Source organism: Macrotis lagotis, chromosome 8, assembly GCF_037893015.1.
Source record: "Macrotis lagotis isolate mMagLag1 chromosome 8, bilby.v1.9.chrom.fasta, whole genome shotgun sequence".
NCBI lineage: Eukaryota > Metazoa > Chordata > Mammalia > Peramelemorphia > Peramelidae > Macrotis > Macrotis lagotis.
This window is the reverse complement of record NC_133665.1, coordinates 179,789,516-179,809,206: the sequence shown is the minus strand read 5'-3', so window position 1 is coordinate 179,809,206 and position 19,691 is coordinate 179,789,516. Positions and strand designations below refer to the sequence as shown.

The window sequence follows — 19,691 nt, the reverse complement described above, 5'->3', positions numbered from 1 at the left end:
AGGAGAGGGGAGGAGAGAGATTGATGTTAAATCTCTTCCTACCAAGGCTCCAAGATTCAGGGTCCGAGTGCCATTGGTCTGGGCAATGGTGGGGGTTTGCCCAGCCTGGCGTCCCCCACACCAGCCAGGTTGGTCATTGGCTGGATGGAAGGTTTCCTCTTCTTGCATGATTTCCACAGGTTCCTGTGGAGGTGCCTTCTTGGAGGAGTGCCTCCTAGACCGGCATTGATGGACTAAGTCAGTTGGCCTTGGTGGTGCTTAGCAGACAGTTCGCCTTGGGGAGCTTGCCCTCGGGCCCCAATCTGGAGGTGATGGTGGGGGGATTCTGAGAAGGCTGCTGGGTGAGACCCCCTAGGACCCAGCAAATGGGATAGACTGCCCCTGCCAGTGGACGGGGCCCTGTCATGGAATTTACCCTGATGGACCGAAATGGGGAAACTCGATAGTAGGTTTTGACCACGGAGGGGTCGGCCTCTCCTTCTGCAACCTTGACTGAGGCCCAGAGTACTTGGACCATCAGGGATTCGAACCCAGGTTCCCTGATTCTGAATCACACATGCTTTCCACTGCATTGCCCCAAGGTTGATTGTGGCTCTTAGGAATACCACACATGAAAAAATGAAACTTGGTGTAAAAATTTCAAATTTCCATATTATTTTTCAATTAAATGTAATTTATTCCCCACCCCACCCCCATTGAAGAGAAAAACAAGACAAAAACTAGGACCTTCGTCCCAAATATTCCTGATTAAGTGAAACATGTTTCTGCACTGTCTGCGACCCCACACAGATGCCCCACCCCGTCCCATGAGTCCATCGCCCATCCGTCGGCATTGGCGAGCGGTCTTCACTTTGGCTGAGGCTCAGTGTGGATGGGGGGATGGTGGGGGCTGCCCGTGCTCGTCCTCCAAACTGACCAACTGTTCCTCCAGAGGGACCGATAGGCCAGTCGTGCTTTGTTGGTGGTCAGGCCTGGGCATGTCTGGAGCTAAAGATGGAGAAAGGGGAAGGGTGCCAAGAGCCCCTGGCTCAGGTCAGAGAGGAGCCCCACTCCCAGAGTCTGCCCTGATGAGCGGAGGTGCCCGCCACCCTTCTACCTCTCCGACTTTGGCCTCACGCTTTCCTTCATTGGTGGCGCAGCTCTGCATTGATCGGTGAGTCCTGTCTGGGGATTGGGTGCCCTGCAGCTTGTGGACAGTGCTTGTCTGCAGATGATTGCCATAGGAAAGCGGAGCATTCCCAGCCTCTGGTCGGGAAGAAATGAATACGAGTCCTGCCTTAGACAGTCGTCCATCTCCATTCCTTGACAAAAAGATGTTTTGCTAGAATATGCACTTCAGTTGGATCCAAGCAAAGGTTTCCTTTGTATTTTGTACTAGGATGTCTGCGTTGCGGTCTCTTCCACCCCTCCCCTCTATTGCTTTCCCAGCTCTTCCCATGGTTGCTTTGGCCCTGATGCCCTTGCAGGCTGCACATTGGTTGTGAGGCCGATGCAGGGGGTCCTGGGCCCAGCAGCCTCATTCATCGGCCTCTCTGGAGCCTGTCCTTTGTAGAGATGGGGGAGTGCGTTGCTGAGGTTCACCCGTACAGAACTCTTCATTTTTGTGGTTGTCTGAGTGTTCTGCTGTTCCAGGGGTGAGGCTGGCAGGACCCAGGGAGCTTTCTGAGTCTAGCTGTGCTCCAGGCCAGGGCCTGGGGACTTTACCCTGGTATTGTAGGCATGCCAGTCCAACTGACTGGATGTTCGGTTATCTCTACTGGACTGAGGGGAACTCTGTTTGATCCCCCTCTGGTAGCTGTGCCTTATTTTAAGTGGGCAGAGACATGCCAATCACCACCTAATCCACATATAACCAGAATAGCTAGGCAGAGCCTTGAAGCACTCCTAGGGGGTACAGGCAGCCCCCTGGGCTCCATCGCTCACTCTTTGCATGCAGCTGCCCTCTGGACCTCTCTCTGGCACTTTCCATTCTGCCTGTCAGTTCTGAGGCCCCACTAGATCCTCCACCTGCACCTCTTCACCCCCTTGCCTGTCTTTTGGGGGTCTCTGGACCCGGCCTTTACCCTAGTAGAGTGGAAGCTTCCCCAGGGTGGATGACAACATGGCTCTTAGGCATAGTGGGCCCTTAATACATGGCATTGTTTCATTGGCGTGTCATTGGTGACTAAGGTGTGAGAGACTGTTTGGTTTCATGATGTGTGTATTTTAAATGTTCTTGTGTTTTGTCACTGGAGACCAACCCAATGCAGGGTCTTTTTCTTTTTTTGAGGATTCTCTTTGGCAGAATTCATTGAACATCACCAGGGGACATTGACACGTTTTATCCATTAAACTAGAAGAGACTTCAGTAATCTCTTCAGTAGGTGGGATGCAAAAATAGCATCATTTGAAAAGAAGCAGAAATTTGGCCTCAGATCCTTTTGGGACTGTGTTTTCATATTTTACTAATTACTTAATTATTCCAAAGAAAATTAACTCAGATTATTGTGTAGCAGATGCTGGGAGGATTTTTGGGAAGCTCCTGTCACCACAGGTGCGGCTTCCCCTGGGGAGGGGCCCAACAAGGTGGACCTCTGATGCAGTCCAGGTCTAAGTCAATCAGAGAAGATCCGCTGGGGCTGGTTCTGGTTGGCTGGGCTGCCATGCGGGGGGATGTGTTCCCCTTCAGTCTGCTTTCACGACTGACCCAATCTCAATTCTCTGTTTGTAGGAACTATGGGCAGCGTGGAACATGGAAACCAGTACCAGATCAAGCTCATGTATGAGCACAATCTGCAGCGGGTCGCCTGCAACATGACCTATGGCTCCTTTGGAGGCATCAAAGGTAATGGGGGTTTGGTTCTCCTTTTCATGGGAAAGGAGGCTGTGTGGCATGGCATGGTGCAGACAGATGCCTTTCCTTTAGGCCTCCCTTCAGATATCCAAGCCTAACAGTACAAAACAATCCATCCCAAGGTGGAGGTGGTATTTTCTGATGGTTGTTATTTATCTCCCCTTTGTCCTGTCTACAAAGTGACTGTTTCCCAGCTTTGTCTTCTGTTTGACCTGCTGGGATCCACCCCCAGGTTTTCTGTTCCGCTGCCTTGCAGCTGTCCAGAACTTTAACATGGTTGTGCAGATGGGTCCCCACTTCTCCCCGAAGGCCCTCCCCACCTAGCCGGGCCAGACTGATGCTCCAGGGTTGGCATCGTGACTGTTACCAAGGTTCTGATCCTGCCAGGGTCAGCAGTGGCGTTGTTTCTCAGCTGCTGTAAGCATGTGTATCCTGGACCCCACCCTTGCCCCTTGCTACTTCTGAGATAGAGGAAGAAACACGGGAGTTCTCTTTTTTGGTAATCAATATTTCTGACACAGTGGCTCTGTGCCTGCCCAGTTCATGTTGCCCTGGCCTTCTCATCAGTGGGGGGCTTGTCTAGTCCTCCTTGGCACCAGGTGCCCCAGTGGCTACTCTGAATGGGTGCTTGTGATGTCAGTGCTGGGATGGGGTGAGCATCTGGCCTTCAGCTGAGGCACTGGTCCTGTCTGGGCTTGACCTCGAGTTCTCAGGTAAGTGGGGGGCAGCTGCTGGCATCTTCAGAGCCTCTCTTGCTCATCCTTGGTCCACTACCCTGAGGGCTGGGGAGGGCCCGGGGGTCCCCCCTCCTAGTGTTTGAGCATAGCAAGTCATCATCCTGCTGATCGCAGAGAAGAAGCTGTCTTCCTTGGGCTCTTGCTCCTTGGTGTGAGGTGAATAGACTCTGTACCAGAAGACCTCAGAGTTCTTTCCTGTTTGTTTCCAGAGGCCCTTGGAGGCTGGAGGAGCTGATTAAGGTCGGCCCCTGGATACATCCTGGGCCTCTCCTGGGGCCACTTGACCATGGAACGAGGAACCCCCTGCTCCATCTCCTGCTGTGGTTGAGGTGACTGGCAAAATCCAGTGGTGTAAATAAAGCCGAATATAAGGCAAATGAGAAACATTTTTAAAAATAGCTTTTGTGGCAGCTAGGTGGTCCAGTGGCTAGTGTACCCACCCTGGGGTCAGGAGGACCTGAGTTCAAATCTGGTCTCAGACACTTAGTAATTACTTAGCTGTATGACTTAATCCCCATTGCTTTGCAAAAGCAAAAAAAAAAAACTTAGCTTTTGAGGAGTGTCTATTTTCTCGACCAAGCCCCCCGGTCACCAATAATATAAAAAACTAAACTATAAACTAAAAGAAATGCTGCCAGACTGCTCATGTGTGCCAGTCTTGGTCTGTATTTGTGGACCCTGATCGTGGAAGAGGTTGGTCTTGATGTCTCTCTCCTCTGGGCCTAAACTTGTTTTTTTCAACAGTTTGTTTTAGTTTTTGATTGCAATTTTTTTCATTCTATTTTGCAATAATTTCTGGGAAGAGCAGTGCCCCCTATACCCCTGACCATTCTTCCAGTTGGGCCCCCTGCTTACCTGGGAGCTCCGAGGTCAAGCCCAGACCGGCGCCCCAGTGAAGGCCAGATGCTCACCCCACCCTAGCATTGACATCACAAGCCCTCATTCAGAGCAGCTGCTGGGCTGCCTGGTGCCAAGGTGGACTAGAAGTGCCCCCCATTGGCAAGAAGACTAGGGTGATATGAACTGGATGGGCACAGAGCCACATGCCATCCCTTTGGAAGGAGGACCTCCCCTTCCTCACATCCAGCAGCTTTAACTGCCAATGGGTAAGGAAGAGCCACCAGCCTGAGTTCCCAGCTTCTGAGGGATAGCCGTTACCAGGGGTCAGGCAGTCAGCCTAGCTGAGGCATCAAAGGACAAGGGGGCCTGTGTCTGGGGCCTCAAACCACCCTTCAACTCCTTAACAGCCCTTTCCCTTGAGATTTGGGTGGAGATGGCCCAGGCTCCAGTGGCCTCTCCAGCCCCCCAGCTCTGCATCCAGTGTCAGCCCCCTTGCCGTCATCCTCTGAATTCAGCCCCTGCAAGTGGCCTCTGGAGCCCAGAGAGTGAAATCCTCTCCAGTCCTGGGTGCCACTGAAGGGGCAGCCTCAGACGCAGGCCAACTTTGATCAGTGGAAGCAACTTTGAAGTTTTGAAGTGGAAGGTTCCCCCCCCCCAGGATCTTGGGACCTGTGATTATCTCCAGCCTTCCCTGCTTCCCTGAGCCCAAGGGCTTGTCAAGACTTGGGCCTCATTGGTGATCAGAGCAGCTTCATCCTAGCTCTGGGGGGAGAGGAGGTGGCACATGCTGGGGGGATTGGAGCTGCTGCCTCAGGACCAACCTGAGGGTGAGGAAAGCCTTGGGTTACACCTCCTTCTGGCCTAGCTGGGAGCAGGCCAAGCCTCTAGAAAAGGGGGTCCTGCTGCTGAGGAGCAACCCTAGGGCACTGCCACGTCCTGTGGCACAGCTGCCACCAGAGGGCAGCATCGGGCAGCTTTGGAGCCTTAGTTCAGAGACTGGGAAGCTGGGACAGAGATGGGGCTTAGAAGACTTGGCGTTTCATCCCCATCCAGGAGCACTCGGACCCTGGAAGGCCCCCTCTCCCCTGCATGGCAACCTAGAGGGCCTGTGCTCTTGAAGGTTTAGTTGGAGTGCCCAGCGGTCATTTAGATGGTCCTGAGTCTGTACTGGGCACAGACTCAAACACATAAAACAGACACAGGAGCTGGCACGTAGAAGACATGTGCATATATGTAGGCAGGCAGGTGTTCACATGCTTGCCTAGATTGTACTGATGTGTGCAGACATGGCTGCATGCACACGCTTCCTAGACATCATATGCATGGATGTGCCCATATAACAGACTTGTGCGTGTGTGCACATATACACACAAAGGTACATCTGTTTGTATGTGTATATGTGGGATTCTTGGAGAGAAAGCACTAGTGGGTGGGAGCTGCCCTCTGGAAGGAGGCCAGGAGGGTTGGGGAGGCAGAGCCTACCAGGGGGAGGCCAGCACTACCAGGCTTTGGAGCCAGGAGGCAGGAAGGCTGCACACCTTTCCCTCAAAGACCCCAGGCCACCTTGCCTGGTGGTGTCACAAGGTGACAACTGCTCCGCCACAGAAACTCTCCCGGATCGTGGAAAGGGTCCATTGGAGTGAACTTTATGTATTCTCTTGTATATTCTGGTCTCAAGATCAGGCCCAAACTTCGTGCTGAGGCCGGATGATATTTGTCCTTTGTTCTTGAAGATGTCCAAGACATCAGGGTGGTAGCACCATGGCTAGCACCTGAATTGTCTCACTTTCTCCTCCAGAACTCAGACGTGAATCAGGATCCCTGGGGATGGCCCTCAGTGCGGTGGGGAAACCTTGGCTTTTTAAAGCTGGGTCTTTCCTAGGTCATGTTTACCTGAGGCAATGCCCATTCAGCGATTTAGGTTGGGTAAGAGAGATGGGACCAAGAGGCCAAGAATGGCCACTTCCAAAAACCCCAAAATGAAGCTGAGAGGCAAAGAGCCTCTGGGTTTCTCAGTGATAATATGCCAGTGCCCTCAGGGATCTGATATTTCCCTGGGGGTGTCCAGGGACCCTGTACATCATATACAGATGAGTCTATAGAAGGGAAGGAGTGACACCCTGAGAATGGGGTCAGGAACCTTGGCTTCCACCCCTGGGGTGGTGGCTGTGATTGAATGAGATGATACTGAAAAAGTTCTTTGGGACAGTGAAGCCGCAGGCCAATCCGAGCCATTCTTAGGGGGCCAATGTCCACCGAAGTAGCCTCTGGAGACTGCAGCCTGGATGCCAAAGCTCATGCTTGTTAGTCACAAGCAGTACCTCCTTACTCTCTGTTTTTAAATGTTCTTTTTTATTTTTTTAGCAAAAACAGTATTACACTTGACAAAACATTCAGAGAGATGAAGAAAATCACAAGAGCATATGAAGAGCAGAACCTGCAAGTTGTCATCCAACTCCCTCCCCCTCAGGCTCTTCCCCCCTGGGTCTGTGGCTTGGGGTGTTTGCCAGTTGTTGCTCCCATTGGTTGAGAGTTTGTCATGGCAGCTCTAGGAGTAACCACGTTGGCCTCTGCCCTGGGCCCATTTTTTCCCAGTACACAGTGTGTCTTGATTGCTGTTGTTGGTACCCTTAATCATGTGTTGTAGAGAAAGCATCTTTCAATCCTTTGGTTCAACTTCCTTTAAGTCACCCAGGCTCGGAAGCCAAGGGGCCCCTCTGTGTGGGGGCAAAGGGGTGTATGCCAGTTGTAGAGGATGACAGTCCCACATAGGAGCTGCCTGTGGTGTAGACAGGCCCCCAGCAGGAGTTTAACAAATGGTTATTTCATCAAATAAGACACTACAGAGAAAACTTGAGTTCCCAGGCCCAGCTTTTCCATTGTTTGGCTGTAGGGTTTAGTCTTGACTTGCTCACATGGGTGGTAGTGTGACCTTTCTAACATCAGTCTTGCATCTGGTCACTCCTCCCGTGTCCAACACTGAAGTGACCAAGGGAACATAATGGAGAAGACATGTGGCAGGGTGAAGGAGGTGAGCAAGTAGTGTTTCTGTAGGCCCCACCAACTGGCACCCATCTGAAGAGAAGGTCCCCAACATGCTGGAAGATCACTGGGAGAATACAGGCAAGAGGACAAAACTTCTTGGTGTGGTTGCAGTTCATAGCAGTGGAGGGACTAGCCATGGTGGTGAATTCATGGATCCATTGATTCAAGTGGGTTGTTCATCATTCATTTTTGTACTTATGTGGTGCATATGGGCTTTTATTTTGATTGAGGATCGATGAGGATTCATCACAGAAGTTGAATAAGCCACAAACCCAAAGGCCTCATTCAATGTTGGCGGATCTGGCGGGGAGGATATTCTAAGGGGGTCTTGGTGGGTGTTGCTGCTTAGAAGACCAGTTTGTGTTATAAAGCTTGAATGATTTTATCTTTTATCAGCTCATAATTCAGAGTGGGAAAATATCTAGTTGAGATCCCTGAAGTCAATGGGGATTGGCCAAAATTAATAGCCTCTACTTAATTGGCTTTCTGGTATTACCAAGTTTGAATCGATCCTTTTTTTGTAAATAGTATTTTGTTTTTTCTAATTTACACATTCAGATAAGTTTCCACCTTCATTTTTATAAGATTCGGAGTTACACGATCTTTCTCCCTGCCTTTCGCCCATCTCCCCTCCCTTCCCAAAATGCAAAGCATTTTGATATATGGAAACGTATTGCCACATTAATCAAGTTGTGAAAGAAGAAATGGAACAAAAGGGAAAGGCCACAGACAACAAAATCAAGTGAAAACCCAAGAATTCGGTCTGCTTTCAGGGATCTTCTTTATGAGATGATTCAAACTTTTTCAGTCAGAGGATGTCATTTGGGTCAAGCTTAAAAAACAAATCAAATGGCCGATGAGCCTCTTTCTACAGAGCATACCAGCCAGAGGCCGGCAGTTCCCTGAAGACCAGAGGGGACCTTATCTTGGAAGAGCAAAGTGCTCTTCCCTCTGCTATGAAGTCTTCTTTCTCTCCTCTCTTCCTTCCTTCCCCCTTCCTTTCCTCTTTGCTTTCTTTTCTTTCTTTCTCCCTCCCTTCCTTCCCCCTCCTATTCTCTCTCCTTTTGCTTGCTTGCTTCCTTTCTTTTTCTCTCTCCTCCCTTCTTCCCCTTCTTTTCTTTTTTTCCTTCCTTCCTTCCTTCCTTCCTTCCTTCCTTCCTTCCTTCCTTCCTTCCTTCCTTCCTTCTGTTTTTCTCTTTTTTCTCTTTTCTTTCTCTTTCTTCTACCTTGCACCTTCCTCCCTCTCACCCCTTCTTTTTTCTGTTTCTCCCTCTTTCCTTCTTGTTTTCCTTCCCTCCTTTCCTCCTTCCTTTCTTTTTTTCTCTTTTTTCTTGTTTCTTTTCTTTTCCTTTCCTCTCCTCCTCTCTTTCTTTCTTTTCACACCAGAGATAGTAAGGGGAAACAATGTGTGGCCCTCAGGTGCTGCCATCGTCTGGACCCCAGAGGCCAGAGTCCAGTCCTGGCCTCATAGTGACATCTGATTTTTGGCCAGGCAGAGGATGGTCGTTGGTTTGGGCCAGTGGGGGCCTTGCCCTCCTCTCCATCTCGTGCTCAGTCTTCCCATTGGATTAGTTTCATGATCCTGTGACGTGGGTTTTGTGCGGTCAGATTGCACACTCTTTACCATTATATGATTTCCCCCCTTTCATTTGTCTTCCTTCCTTTAGACATTTTAGTTTTATTTTCCTGAGTTTTATTAGTTTCCTTCCTCATGTTTTTAATGACCTGAGTCATTTTTTCCCCTACTTTTCTTTCATTTGTTTCAACTTCCAGTTCAGTGGGAGGCACCCGTGCCCTCCTCTGCTCCCACAGTGAATGGGCCACACCACTGGCGCTGGAGGCTTCTTGGTTGGGCAGCAGCTTCCTCCTGGATTTTGCCAGCTACCCTCTTAAGTCAGATCTCTGGGGAGAGAACTTGAGGTCATGTTGGGAGGGTTTTAAACTCTGTGAGATTTGCATTTGAACCTGGTTCAGGTACTCCCTCAGGTATCTGGCTGGCCCTTTGGGGGAGTAGAACACTTCCTGTGGGGGTTGTGGCTCTCCTTTTAAGACTGAACATCTGGGGTGGCTAGGTGGCACAGTGGATAAGGCACTGGCTCTGGAGTCAGGAATACCTGGGTTCAAATCTGGTCTCAAACACTTAATGACCTAGCTGTGTGGCCTTGGGCAAGCCACTTAACCCCATTTGCCTTACAAAAAAAACCTAAAAAAAAAAAGACTGAACATTCATCTGTGCTTCTCTACTCTCTGTGCCATATGTGAGCATAGGTGTCGGCAGATGTGATTGTGCCTCTGGGCTGTCCTTAATAAGCATTTATTAAATTCCTACTGTATACTAGTCACTGTGCTAAGGGCTGGGGATAAGTAAAGATAAAGACTGCCTGCCCTCAAGAAACAGACACTAATGGGGGCGGTTAAAAGAAGTCAGAGGAGGGAAGGGACACATTGGAAAGAACCAGAGGGCTCCCCTGGAGTCCAGGGCCTGCCCACCCACCAGAAAGTCCATCCGGCCAAGGGGATGTGGGGATGTCCAGGCAGGCTGGCTTGTGCATCAGGAGAGTTCCCAATGGTGAGTGTCCTGGGATCTATGGACAGGTCCAGAGGAATCCAGGAGGACACTGGGAAAGCCCTGGGGAATCTTTGCAAGGCTCTTCTGCCCAGGATGAGCAGTGCTGCTTCCTCTCCTGCCCAGTCCCTGGTCTGCCAATCTCAGGTTTTAGTTTTCCTTGAGGCCTCATGCTTTGCTGTCATCAATGTAAGGAGCTCCTGGCTGGGAAACTCCTCTCCCTGAGGTGAGGGGGAAACTTGTGGGAAAGGAACAGTCTTAAGGTCTAGCCCAAGGCCCAGAAAATGACTTGACCAGGGTCTCTCTGCTCTTATGTGTCAGAGGGGGACTTCCTGATGTTGGGGCTGGCCACCCTGGGCTGCTACTCTTGATAAAAGTCATGCCTGCAGATATCTTCCCAACAATATATACTTTTTAAAACCTTTCCCTCAAAAGCTAGTCAGTTCTCTGGGCCAGTGGTTGCCCTTTTAGGGTCTGCTCTTCATCTTACAGCTCATGAATTTTGCCTGTGTCCGAGATCTTGGTTTAAAAATGTATTTTGATAACTTCATTTCATTTAATTAATTCTCTATAATCCTAAGTATTTTCTTTTTAGTTTTTTGCAAAGCAAATGGGGTTAAGTGGCTTGCCCAAGGCCACACAGCTAGGTGATTATTAAGTGTCTGAGACCAGATTTGAACCCAGGTACTCCTGACTCCAAGGTCGGTGCTTTATCCACTACACCACCTAGCCTCCCCTAGTATTTTATTTTCTACATCTAAACTCATTCTTTTGGGAAAGGCCTCCGATGCTTCCCCACATTGCCCAGGGCATCCAGGGCCCCAAGAGGTTAGGAGCCCCTTCCTGGGGTAGATGTTTCTAGGTCCTCCTTCTTCCCTCCTCCTCACCTGCCCTCTTCAGTCCTGCCCACTGACTCACAAGGAAATACTAACCTTGAGGTCATCTCCACTCTTAGCCCAGCTCTAAGACCCTCCCAGGGCCCTGAACCAAGCCTCTCCAAGTCTTGGGCTGCCATCCTCATCGGCCTGACCTCCCCTTCAGTCTGCCTGATACAGGCCAGGCTGACCCTTTGCCCATTCCTCCCCTTAGGAGTGGGCTGTGGGGTCTTCTGTCAGAAGAATCACATGGGAGACTTAGAATCCTGTTGGTATCTGCCCCACCCAACATGAAGGGTTGGCCCATTCGGAGTCCAGGGGCGAAATATTTTTTCTTTTGTGGAGACTTTGATTATTTATAATTTTATTAAATAATCTAAGTTTGCATTTTTTAGCATTGATAATCACATTTACATATTTTAAAGACTTTGGCTCTTTCCCAGCTCTCCACTACTTCACAGTAGCCAATAACTGCCATTGATGTAGTGCTCATTCTGTGTACTAAGCACTTAACCATTGTTATCATTTGCTGCTCCAGCAACTCCAGAAGGGAGGTACTATTACTATCGCCCTTCTGCAGAAGAGAAGTGACTGGCCCAGGGTCAACTAACTCGGATGTGGTCTTCCTGCCTTCAGACCTGCACCCTCCATCTGCCAATATGGATGTGACTTTTTCTATATTCCTAATTAACACTTCAAACTAGTGTGGACCATTCTTCCACTCCCTCCTTGGACCTGGTCCTCCAGACCCCTGGCTCTGGGGGAGTCATCCATCAACCCAGATCTGGTTATCCTGTCTGTGAATTGAAGGCTTTCTAAGCCCCGCTTTCACATGGAGAGTTCTGGGCCTTTGCGGTTGTTGGGCTCAGGACTCAGAAAAGCTTGCTGGGGGCCTTTCACTCCCTTTCTGTTCTTTGAAGGCCCCCAGTGTCTGTCTGCCAAAGTTACACCTCTTGGCCTGGGCTATGGTCCCAAGGGCACCATGTTAGTTGTGTCTCCAGTCCACCTTCCCAATGGGGAGTGTCCTGGGACCTGAGGCAGGGCAACTGAGTGACGCAGTGGATATGGGATGGGAGTTCAAATCCAACCTCAGACACTTGACTCTTACTAGCTGTGTGAACTTAGACAAGTTATTTCACCCTGACTGCCTTGCATCCAGGGCCATCTCCTGTTGTTTTGATTCATATCTGATGGCTCTGGAGGAGAAAGTGAGGCTGGTGATGTAGAACAGCCCCCCCACTCAAATCTAGTACACATACTTGTCATGGCCTCACCTCCCCGAGGTCCTGGTCTTCAAGAATGAAGGACAAACGTTATTACCAGCCGAGGCTCAGTTCAGATGCCTCGAGCTAGACACAATCTGTAGAAGCTTAAACTGAATAAGTACAGGGTTTGCGAAGGCCTTAGGAGTTCTGTGACTCACCTCCCAATTTGATGGAGTTTACAGATGAGCAAACTGAGGGCTAGGTGGACAGTTTCCCCAATGTCCCAGGGCTCCCCAGATGCCCATGTGTCTGTTCCACTCCAGTCCATTCCGTCTCTTCATAAGAAAAGTGAATGTTTCTCTTACCCCCTCTTTATCTTTTATCTTAGAGTCCTTTGTGCATTGTTCTCATCAGACCTGAACCTCCTGCAGGACAAGAGTCCGCATGTTCTCTTTGTCCCAGTAGCACGGAGTCTTGCTTGGGTTAATGGGAGATGATTGTGGTGGTTCCATCATGGCGACTCTTCATGACCCTGGGAACCGTAGCCTAGGCCCTGGGGTTTTCTTGGCTGCTTCCTTCTCCAGTCAGAATTCTCCGCTATGACCAGTGCATCTTGAGTGACCCATCTTGGGTCCCATTGAGCTCCTACTCAAACCCCTCCTCTACCTCAAGACAGTCATGGGAGGAGGAGGATTGTCACTCATATTTGGAAGCTATGTTTCAGGGTCATCAAACTCTTTTTGTTGAAACTAAGAAAATGGTCACCATGACCTGGTGGCTAGAAACTTTTGACCATAACATTGCCAGGGTGATCTCTGTTGGCACATTGTACCATCTTTATTTTTTGCCTCATGGGATGAACTTCCCAAGATAGTCACTTGGTGGCTAAAACCTTTTTTTTTAATATAAAACTTTAAAAAATAAATCTTGTTATTTAATATATTGTACTCACCTTCTAGCTTTTCCTTTTTTTTTTGACAGACTTGAGAAAAGTCAATTTCCCCCCTTAACCCTTTTAATGTTCTTACTTCACTAGATTATAATGCAGTTTTTCATCAGAAACTTGAGTTTTTCTTTTCCCCGAGGACGAAAAATTAGGAAAGCTTCAAGCAAAAGAACAGGGCCAATGAGGGACACAAATTATGAAATGAAAATACATTATGCGAAAGGGGCAGTATGTTTGCAGTTCAGTTATCCAGAAAGGATCATGGGCAAGGGAGCTAAAGGGGACCCTGCGATACCATTTTGTTTTGATAGAAAACTGAGTTATGGAGAAGCAAGACTGGCCCCAGAGCCAGAACCAAGCTCCACTGTTGTTGGCCTCTGACTCACAATCCGATTTTCTTTTGACCTTACCAGCCGCCACAAGATGAAGAGATTTTTACAAATAATAAATACCAGGCTTGAGGAATATTTTTAAAAATAATGAACTGACTACCATAAGCTTGTATGGGATTATATTGTCACATAAATAAAATTCATGAATTCCTGGGGTTCTGAGGTCTGCCAAAGAAAATAGCCAACTGAAGGCTCGGCAAGCCGCCGTCCATCTAATCATGTAGCGGCGCTAGATAATCCAATCCTTTACAGTCCGTGGTAACGTCTAATTGTCTGAAATGTTGGGCTTTCATCTTAACTGCCGGAGAAGCCTATCAGTGGGCACATACCATCGCTGAAAGTCTAGATCCCCCTGGGCCATCTGGAGCCTTTGATTGCCATCCAAAGATTGAATTGATATGCTGTGTTTGGGTGAATGTACAGGCAGACCCAGCCTGCCTTTTGGTGGGTGTGTTAGTGCTGATGGCAGATTAATGCTCTCTTTTGGGGATGGGGGTGTTGATAATCTCGGGGCACCCATGAACCACCCTCCACCCGGACCCCCCTCACCCACAGAGGGGCTGGGGAATCCGAGTGGAGCTTCGGCTTCTGTTTCTGGTCAGTATTAATTTTAAGGGTCTTGTTGTGTTGGAGACAAATTTCTACCATCGAGAGTAGAATGTGATCACTTCTCGACCTGGACTGGATTTTCCTTTGTAAAATTCCTGCTCCAAGACCTACTAAGCAATGTTATTTTCCTGTGTCTTCCTCCTGTATGTTGAGTTGTATAAAAATTCAGTTCCTGGGGAGAGCTCATCAAGAGGGGTTGAGGGGACTTTTTTCCACTTGGTTACATCGTCTAGTCTCCCCGGAACTTCTGCTACAGAAACCAGGGGTGAAGGGCTTCCTTGGTTACTATCAATGGCAGCCCTGGATCCATGGGGGGGAAGGGCAGAAAGGATGTTGGTTGTCTCAGGGATGTTTAAAAAGACAACAAAGCTTTCTTGCCAGAGGTTGGATGTGGAAACTCAAATGAGGGGAGTGAATTCTCTAGTAAAAACTCTTGCTGCAGAGATGGTGATGGGCAGTAGGCTTGCTTTGTTTTCACAAGCGTTTTCTAAGTGTATATAAAGTATGATCAATTAAAAATCAATAGAGAAAACCTTCGGGACAAGATTTGAACAATAGTCTTGTGACTCTATGGGACTTCTGCCTCTTGCTATCTCTTGTGGAGTCTAATGAAACATTTTGCTTATTAGAAGAGAATAAATTATCTTGGTGTATTGATGTTTTGTAAATAGTTCCCAGAGCTAAAGAATTTTTGTTTTCTCAAATTTATTCCTGAGGCACAGTAACTTGGGACATTCCTCTCTTTCCCACCTCTTGTCCTCTTTCCTAGTGTTTACAAGATCAAGCCACGGATTTTTAGGTAGGAAAGATCTGAGTGATGATTTGAAAGGCCACTTCCCAAGTACAAAAAGCTACAATGCTCAGCACACAGTAGGCACTTTACAAATGTATTTTGGGGGCAGCTAGGTGGCTCAGTGTATAGAGCACTGGCCCTGGAGTCAGGAGGACCTGAGTTCAAATCTGGCCTCAGACACTTAATAATTATCTAGCTGTGTGGCCTTGGGCAAGCCACTTAACCCCATTGCCTTGCAAAAAAAAAAAAACCCGACCTTAAAAAAATGTATTTTGGCTTCTCCCCCCCCCCCCCAATAGTATTTTATTTTTCCAATTCCATGTAAAGATAGTTTTGAATCTCCATTTTTTTTTGTAGGATTTTGAGGTTCACCTTTTTCTCCCTCCCTCTCCCAAGACAGCCAGAAGTCTGATACAGGTTATACATGTTCAGTCATGTTGCCCATATTTCCACATTAATCCTGTTGTGAAAGAAGAATCAGAACAAAAGGGACAAGGCAAAAAGCAAAAAAAAGGTGAAAATCACCTGCTTTGATCATAGCATTCAGACTCCTTTGTTCTTTCTCTGGACGAGGATGGTAGTTTTGGTAGTTTCCGTCAGGAGTCTTTTAGAATTGTCTTGGGTCATTGAGTTGCTGAAAAGAGCAAAGTCCATGATGGTTGATCATCACTCCATGTTGCTGTTAGTGTGTACAATGTTCTGGTTTGGCTTCCCTCACTCTGCATCAGTTCATGCAAGTTCCCAGGCTTCTCTCAAAGCTGGCCACTCATGATTTCTTTTTTGTTTTAGGTTTGTTTTTTTTTTGCAAGGCATTGGGGTTTGATTTGAACACAGGTCCTCTTGACTCCAGGGCTGGTGCTCTGTCTACTGTGCTACATAGCCTCCCTGCTCATGACGTTTTACAGAACGATAGTGTTCCATTGCATTCACGTACCATAACTTGTTCAGCCATCCCCCAATGGATGGGCCTTCACAAACAGAGCTGCTGTAAATATTTTTGTACATGTGGGTCTTTCCTCCTTTTTTAATGATCTCTTTGGGATCCAGACCTAATAGTGTTAATTACTGTATCAAAGGGTGTGCACAGTTTTGGGGTCCTTTGAATAGAACCCCAGATTTCTCTTCAGAAGGACTGGATCAGTTCACAGCTCCACCACCAATGCACCAGTGTCCCAATTTTCCCACATCTTCTCCACGTATGTTGCTTTCTTGATCTCATCCCCTCATTTTTAAGATGACCAAGGCCTGGAGAAGGTGAGATGACAGTCAGCAAGAGTTTGTTCAGTGCTTAGATATTGGCAAAATCACTGTTCCTGCACCCCTATAGTTCACATTCCAATGGGAGAGGCCAGAGGTCACTCAGCTAGTGGCCAGGACCCTGAGCTCAAGTGTTAGAACCTCATGGAGAGGCCTAGTCCAAGCTGGTGGTATTGCAGCCAGCCAGCCCCTTGGGGGCTTCCAGAGATGAAGAGCACCTTCCCATTGAGGCTGCATCCTTCACCTTTTGGTGAGTGGCCTGTGTGATCCTCAGGTGGAGGTTATTCTGATTTGAAGGAACTCCCTTCAGTGCCATAGTTAGCAATTTGTTGGCTTGTAATTTAGGAAATTAGAGAGTAGTCTGGGGCACCGAAAGACTGAATTACAGCTTGACAAGGTGGTTAACTTGAACCCAGGTCTTCTCTAGCCCCTTGTCCACTGCCCTCCTTCTTCCCTTTGCAATCTTTTCCTTACATTTAAATGAAAACTATCTCTTTGTACTTCCATTTAAAGTTCATAATTCTGCCCTTTAGTTGATCAGCCTTTCTTCAGTTATGACTAACTCTTCATGACCCATTTTGGATTTTCCTGGCAGAGATACTGGAGTCATTTTGCCATTTCCTGCTCCAGTTCATGAGAAAACTGAGACAAAGGGGTGGAGTGACTTGCCCAGGGTCACACAACTGTTGAGGGTTAGAGGGCAAATTTGAAGTCAGGAAGATGAGTCTTCTTGCCTCTAGGCTATGCCACCTAGCTGCTCTGCCCATTAAAGCAGAGGCTACATTTAATCCTTCTTCCATATGGTAGTCCTTTAAATGCATCAAGACCATTATCATTGGCCTGGTTACACCTTAATCAAAACAAAACAAAACATCATCCCTAACCTCTCCTTGTAGGGGTTGGTCTCCAGCTAGTGACCAGGTCACCCTCTTTTGACTGTGCTTCAGTTGGTTCCTAAAAATAGGGTGCCCAGCCTTGGACCCAGGCATATGTGTTCTGAATGACCCAGTTCAGACTGAATTGATGTTGCCTTTTGGGGGACAGTGACACCCTCTTAGCTCACATTGTGGTCACAAAATGCCCAGATCTTTTTTTCCAGGAGATGGTTAGTGAGATGCCAACCTTTCGTTGGGTAGACCAAGTTTCTCCTCTCAGGAATGCTGGACCAGGTCTTGTACCCTTTCCCCTGGCTGCATCTCTGTTGCCTTGGAGCTAGGCAGTTGACATTTTGGAACCTGTAATGTTAGAAGCTCTTCTCTCTAGATTCAGCCTATCACTTCAAGCTCTGAGTAGCCTTCTGGCTTCTGACCATCAGCCACCGTGTTGATCCTCTTTGTGCACTTGGCACAAGGCAGGCATGCCATCGACACCTTCATCCAGGGCATTGATAAAAAGTCCAACAGCATGGGGCCAAGAACAAGACCCCAGGGAACTCAGAGGTCTCCCTTTGAGCAGACCTCTGCCTCTTTGACCAGCTGTTTTGGTCAGTTCAAAATCCCCAGCTGGGCCATTGTCTAGCCCGTATCTCCATATCTGACTCCCAAGGTCAGAAGAAGAGGCTTTGTCCAGTTGGTTTGGCCAGAGTTGAGGTTGGCTGTATCCCAAGCATTCTCCTGTTCTTCCAGCAGAGTGGTCTTGTATGAAGAGGACCAGAAGTCAATCTGCTGCTTTAAGCTGGTGACAGGACAGGTGGATGTCAGTCTCCCCTTTGTTGGGCTCAGGAACCTCGTCTTGCCCCCTTTTGGGGTAGGGGCTTTTCCATGGTTCTGTCTCAGTTCTCCCATTTACCTCAATTTTCAGAAATTCCTCACTCAGTAATTATGACCTTCCCTTCCTTCAGGGTTACCCAGGTGTGGAGAGCCTCTGCCCTGGAGGATGAAGGCCTTCTGGCTGTGAGAGGAAGGTGGAAACATCCTGCATGGGAGGGACGGGCTCCAGGGAGAGGCCTTTGGCATCATCTTGGACGTTCTCATTGGAAAAGCAAAGCCCTTGGCTGCCAGATGACACTGACCACTGACCGACTAGAAGACAGTTTTTAAGAGCCCAGGTCTAGATATTTGGATCTCTATGGATCTGAAAGCATTTTGCAAAACACCGTAGAAATATAAGGTGGTTTTCTATTTTGGGGTATTTTTGTTCTCCAACATTCTAACCATTTTAAAAGGAAATTAAAATATAAAAGTGCACGAGAGCAAAGTGTTTCAGTATTATTGGAAAAAGGTTTCATATGAAAGAACAATATAGTCTGTGTTTCTTTTAAACTTTTTAAGATGCTAAATTGCTTCCTTCAAGATTGAATGCAAAAGGTAATTTAATTGACCTCCAGAGTTTAAGTCTCAGATATAATGGAACCTGGCAAAGTTTTGTGTCAGTTGAACTTCATTAAGAAATGGCGATACTCATCTATTTTTGTTCCTGTCTCAATTTTTAGAATTGTTAGTATGTGTAAGTGGTTTGGATCGGAGCTGCTGCACTTACCCCCGGATCTTCTTAAAAGAAATGAGACTCTTGAGCAGTGGGTTGAACTTAACTTGTCTGGGCCGAAGGGTCCCTATGAACTGCATCTCGACAGGGCTTTTAAACATCACACTTTTGCTGTTAGACTGTCCTGTCACTTATTTGGTTGGATACATCCCAGGAACATTTTGATCTGGGTCGGTTGCTCTTGGGGTACGGAGGGCTGTGTTTGGTGAGGGATGACTAGCAGAGATGGCTTAGGGTTTGGAAAGGCAGGGCAGGCTCCCTCAGTCTAAGATCCGGGATTGGTCGAAACAGTCCTATGATCTGCTTCCACTGGAGAAGGTGAGGAGGCCCCTGGGGCGGACCGGTGTGATGGGGAGGTTGGAAGGTGGGGGCCAGAGCTCAGATGGATGCAGCAGCAGGGAGCTGGCGACTCGTCTCTTCTGGGAGCCCCATGTCTCTGTCCTGCAGTAGTGAGATGAGAGGCAAGGCCGAGCTCTGGCTTGGCTTAGCACGCTTGGCTCGGCAGCAGGCCTGGTGTGGCGAGGGCCTGTTTGGTCAGGTTTAATTGGTCACATGGTTATAGTGAATGACAAAGTAATATAGCACTTGTCACGTCTAGGTCACCATTAGCAGTACCCTCAAGCCTGTGATGCCTCCCCACAATGGATCTTTGAGCCGTTGATCACTGGGGATCTTCCGAGTTCTTGCCCTTGCAGAGGTGGACTCTGGTAGGGACGTGGTGAGAAGAGCTTCGGCAGGCGGGCGGGTCTGGGACAGTCCTCTGGAGTCAGCCGGGCATCGTCCTTCCCTATCTCCTGCCTGCTTGTCGCTGTCTGCAGGAGCCGGCTTCAGGTCCTGGGGGGCCCTCGGCAGCCCCATAGCCCACCTCTCCTAGCTGTGTCTCCCACTCACTGCCTTCCACCCTGCTCTGCGGTTATCAACTGGGGGAACTGGCATTGAAGCAAAATTATATTTCATTTCATCATAATTTAAAAATAAAAAATAAATATTGCAAAGAACCTTTTTGTTAGGGCCTGAGAGGAGGGATTACTATTTCTGAATGATGGCTTCTGGGCCACTCCTCTGAATCTGCAATAGGGGCTTGGTGACGGGGATCGAGACTCTTTCAT

At 48.3% G+C, this 19,691-nt stretch overlaps 1 protein-coding gene across 4 annotated transcripts in view; it reads left to right on the top strand.

Annotated features, from left to right (window-relative positions):
• The window catches only part of BBS9 (Bardet-Biedl syndrome 9), a 406,580-nt gene that overhangs the window by 23,537 nt on the left and 363,352 nt on the right, over nucleotides 1-19,691 (top strand). For all 4 annotated transcript variants that reach the window (XR_012471048.1, XM_074198926.1, XM_074198924.1 and 1 more), the window contains exon 5: nucleotides 2,711-2,824. Coding sequence is in view for 3 of the 4 variants with exons in the window: in XM_074198926.1 (XP_074055027.1) it covers nucleotides 2,711-2,824 (114 nt within the window). In the remaining variant the exon portion in view is untranslated. The remainder of the gene's footprint in view (nucleotides 1-2,710; nucleotides 2,825-19,691) is intronic.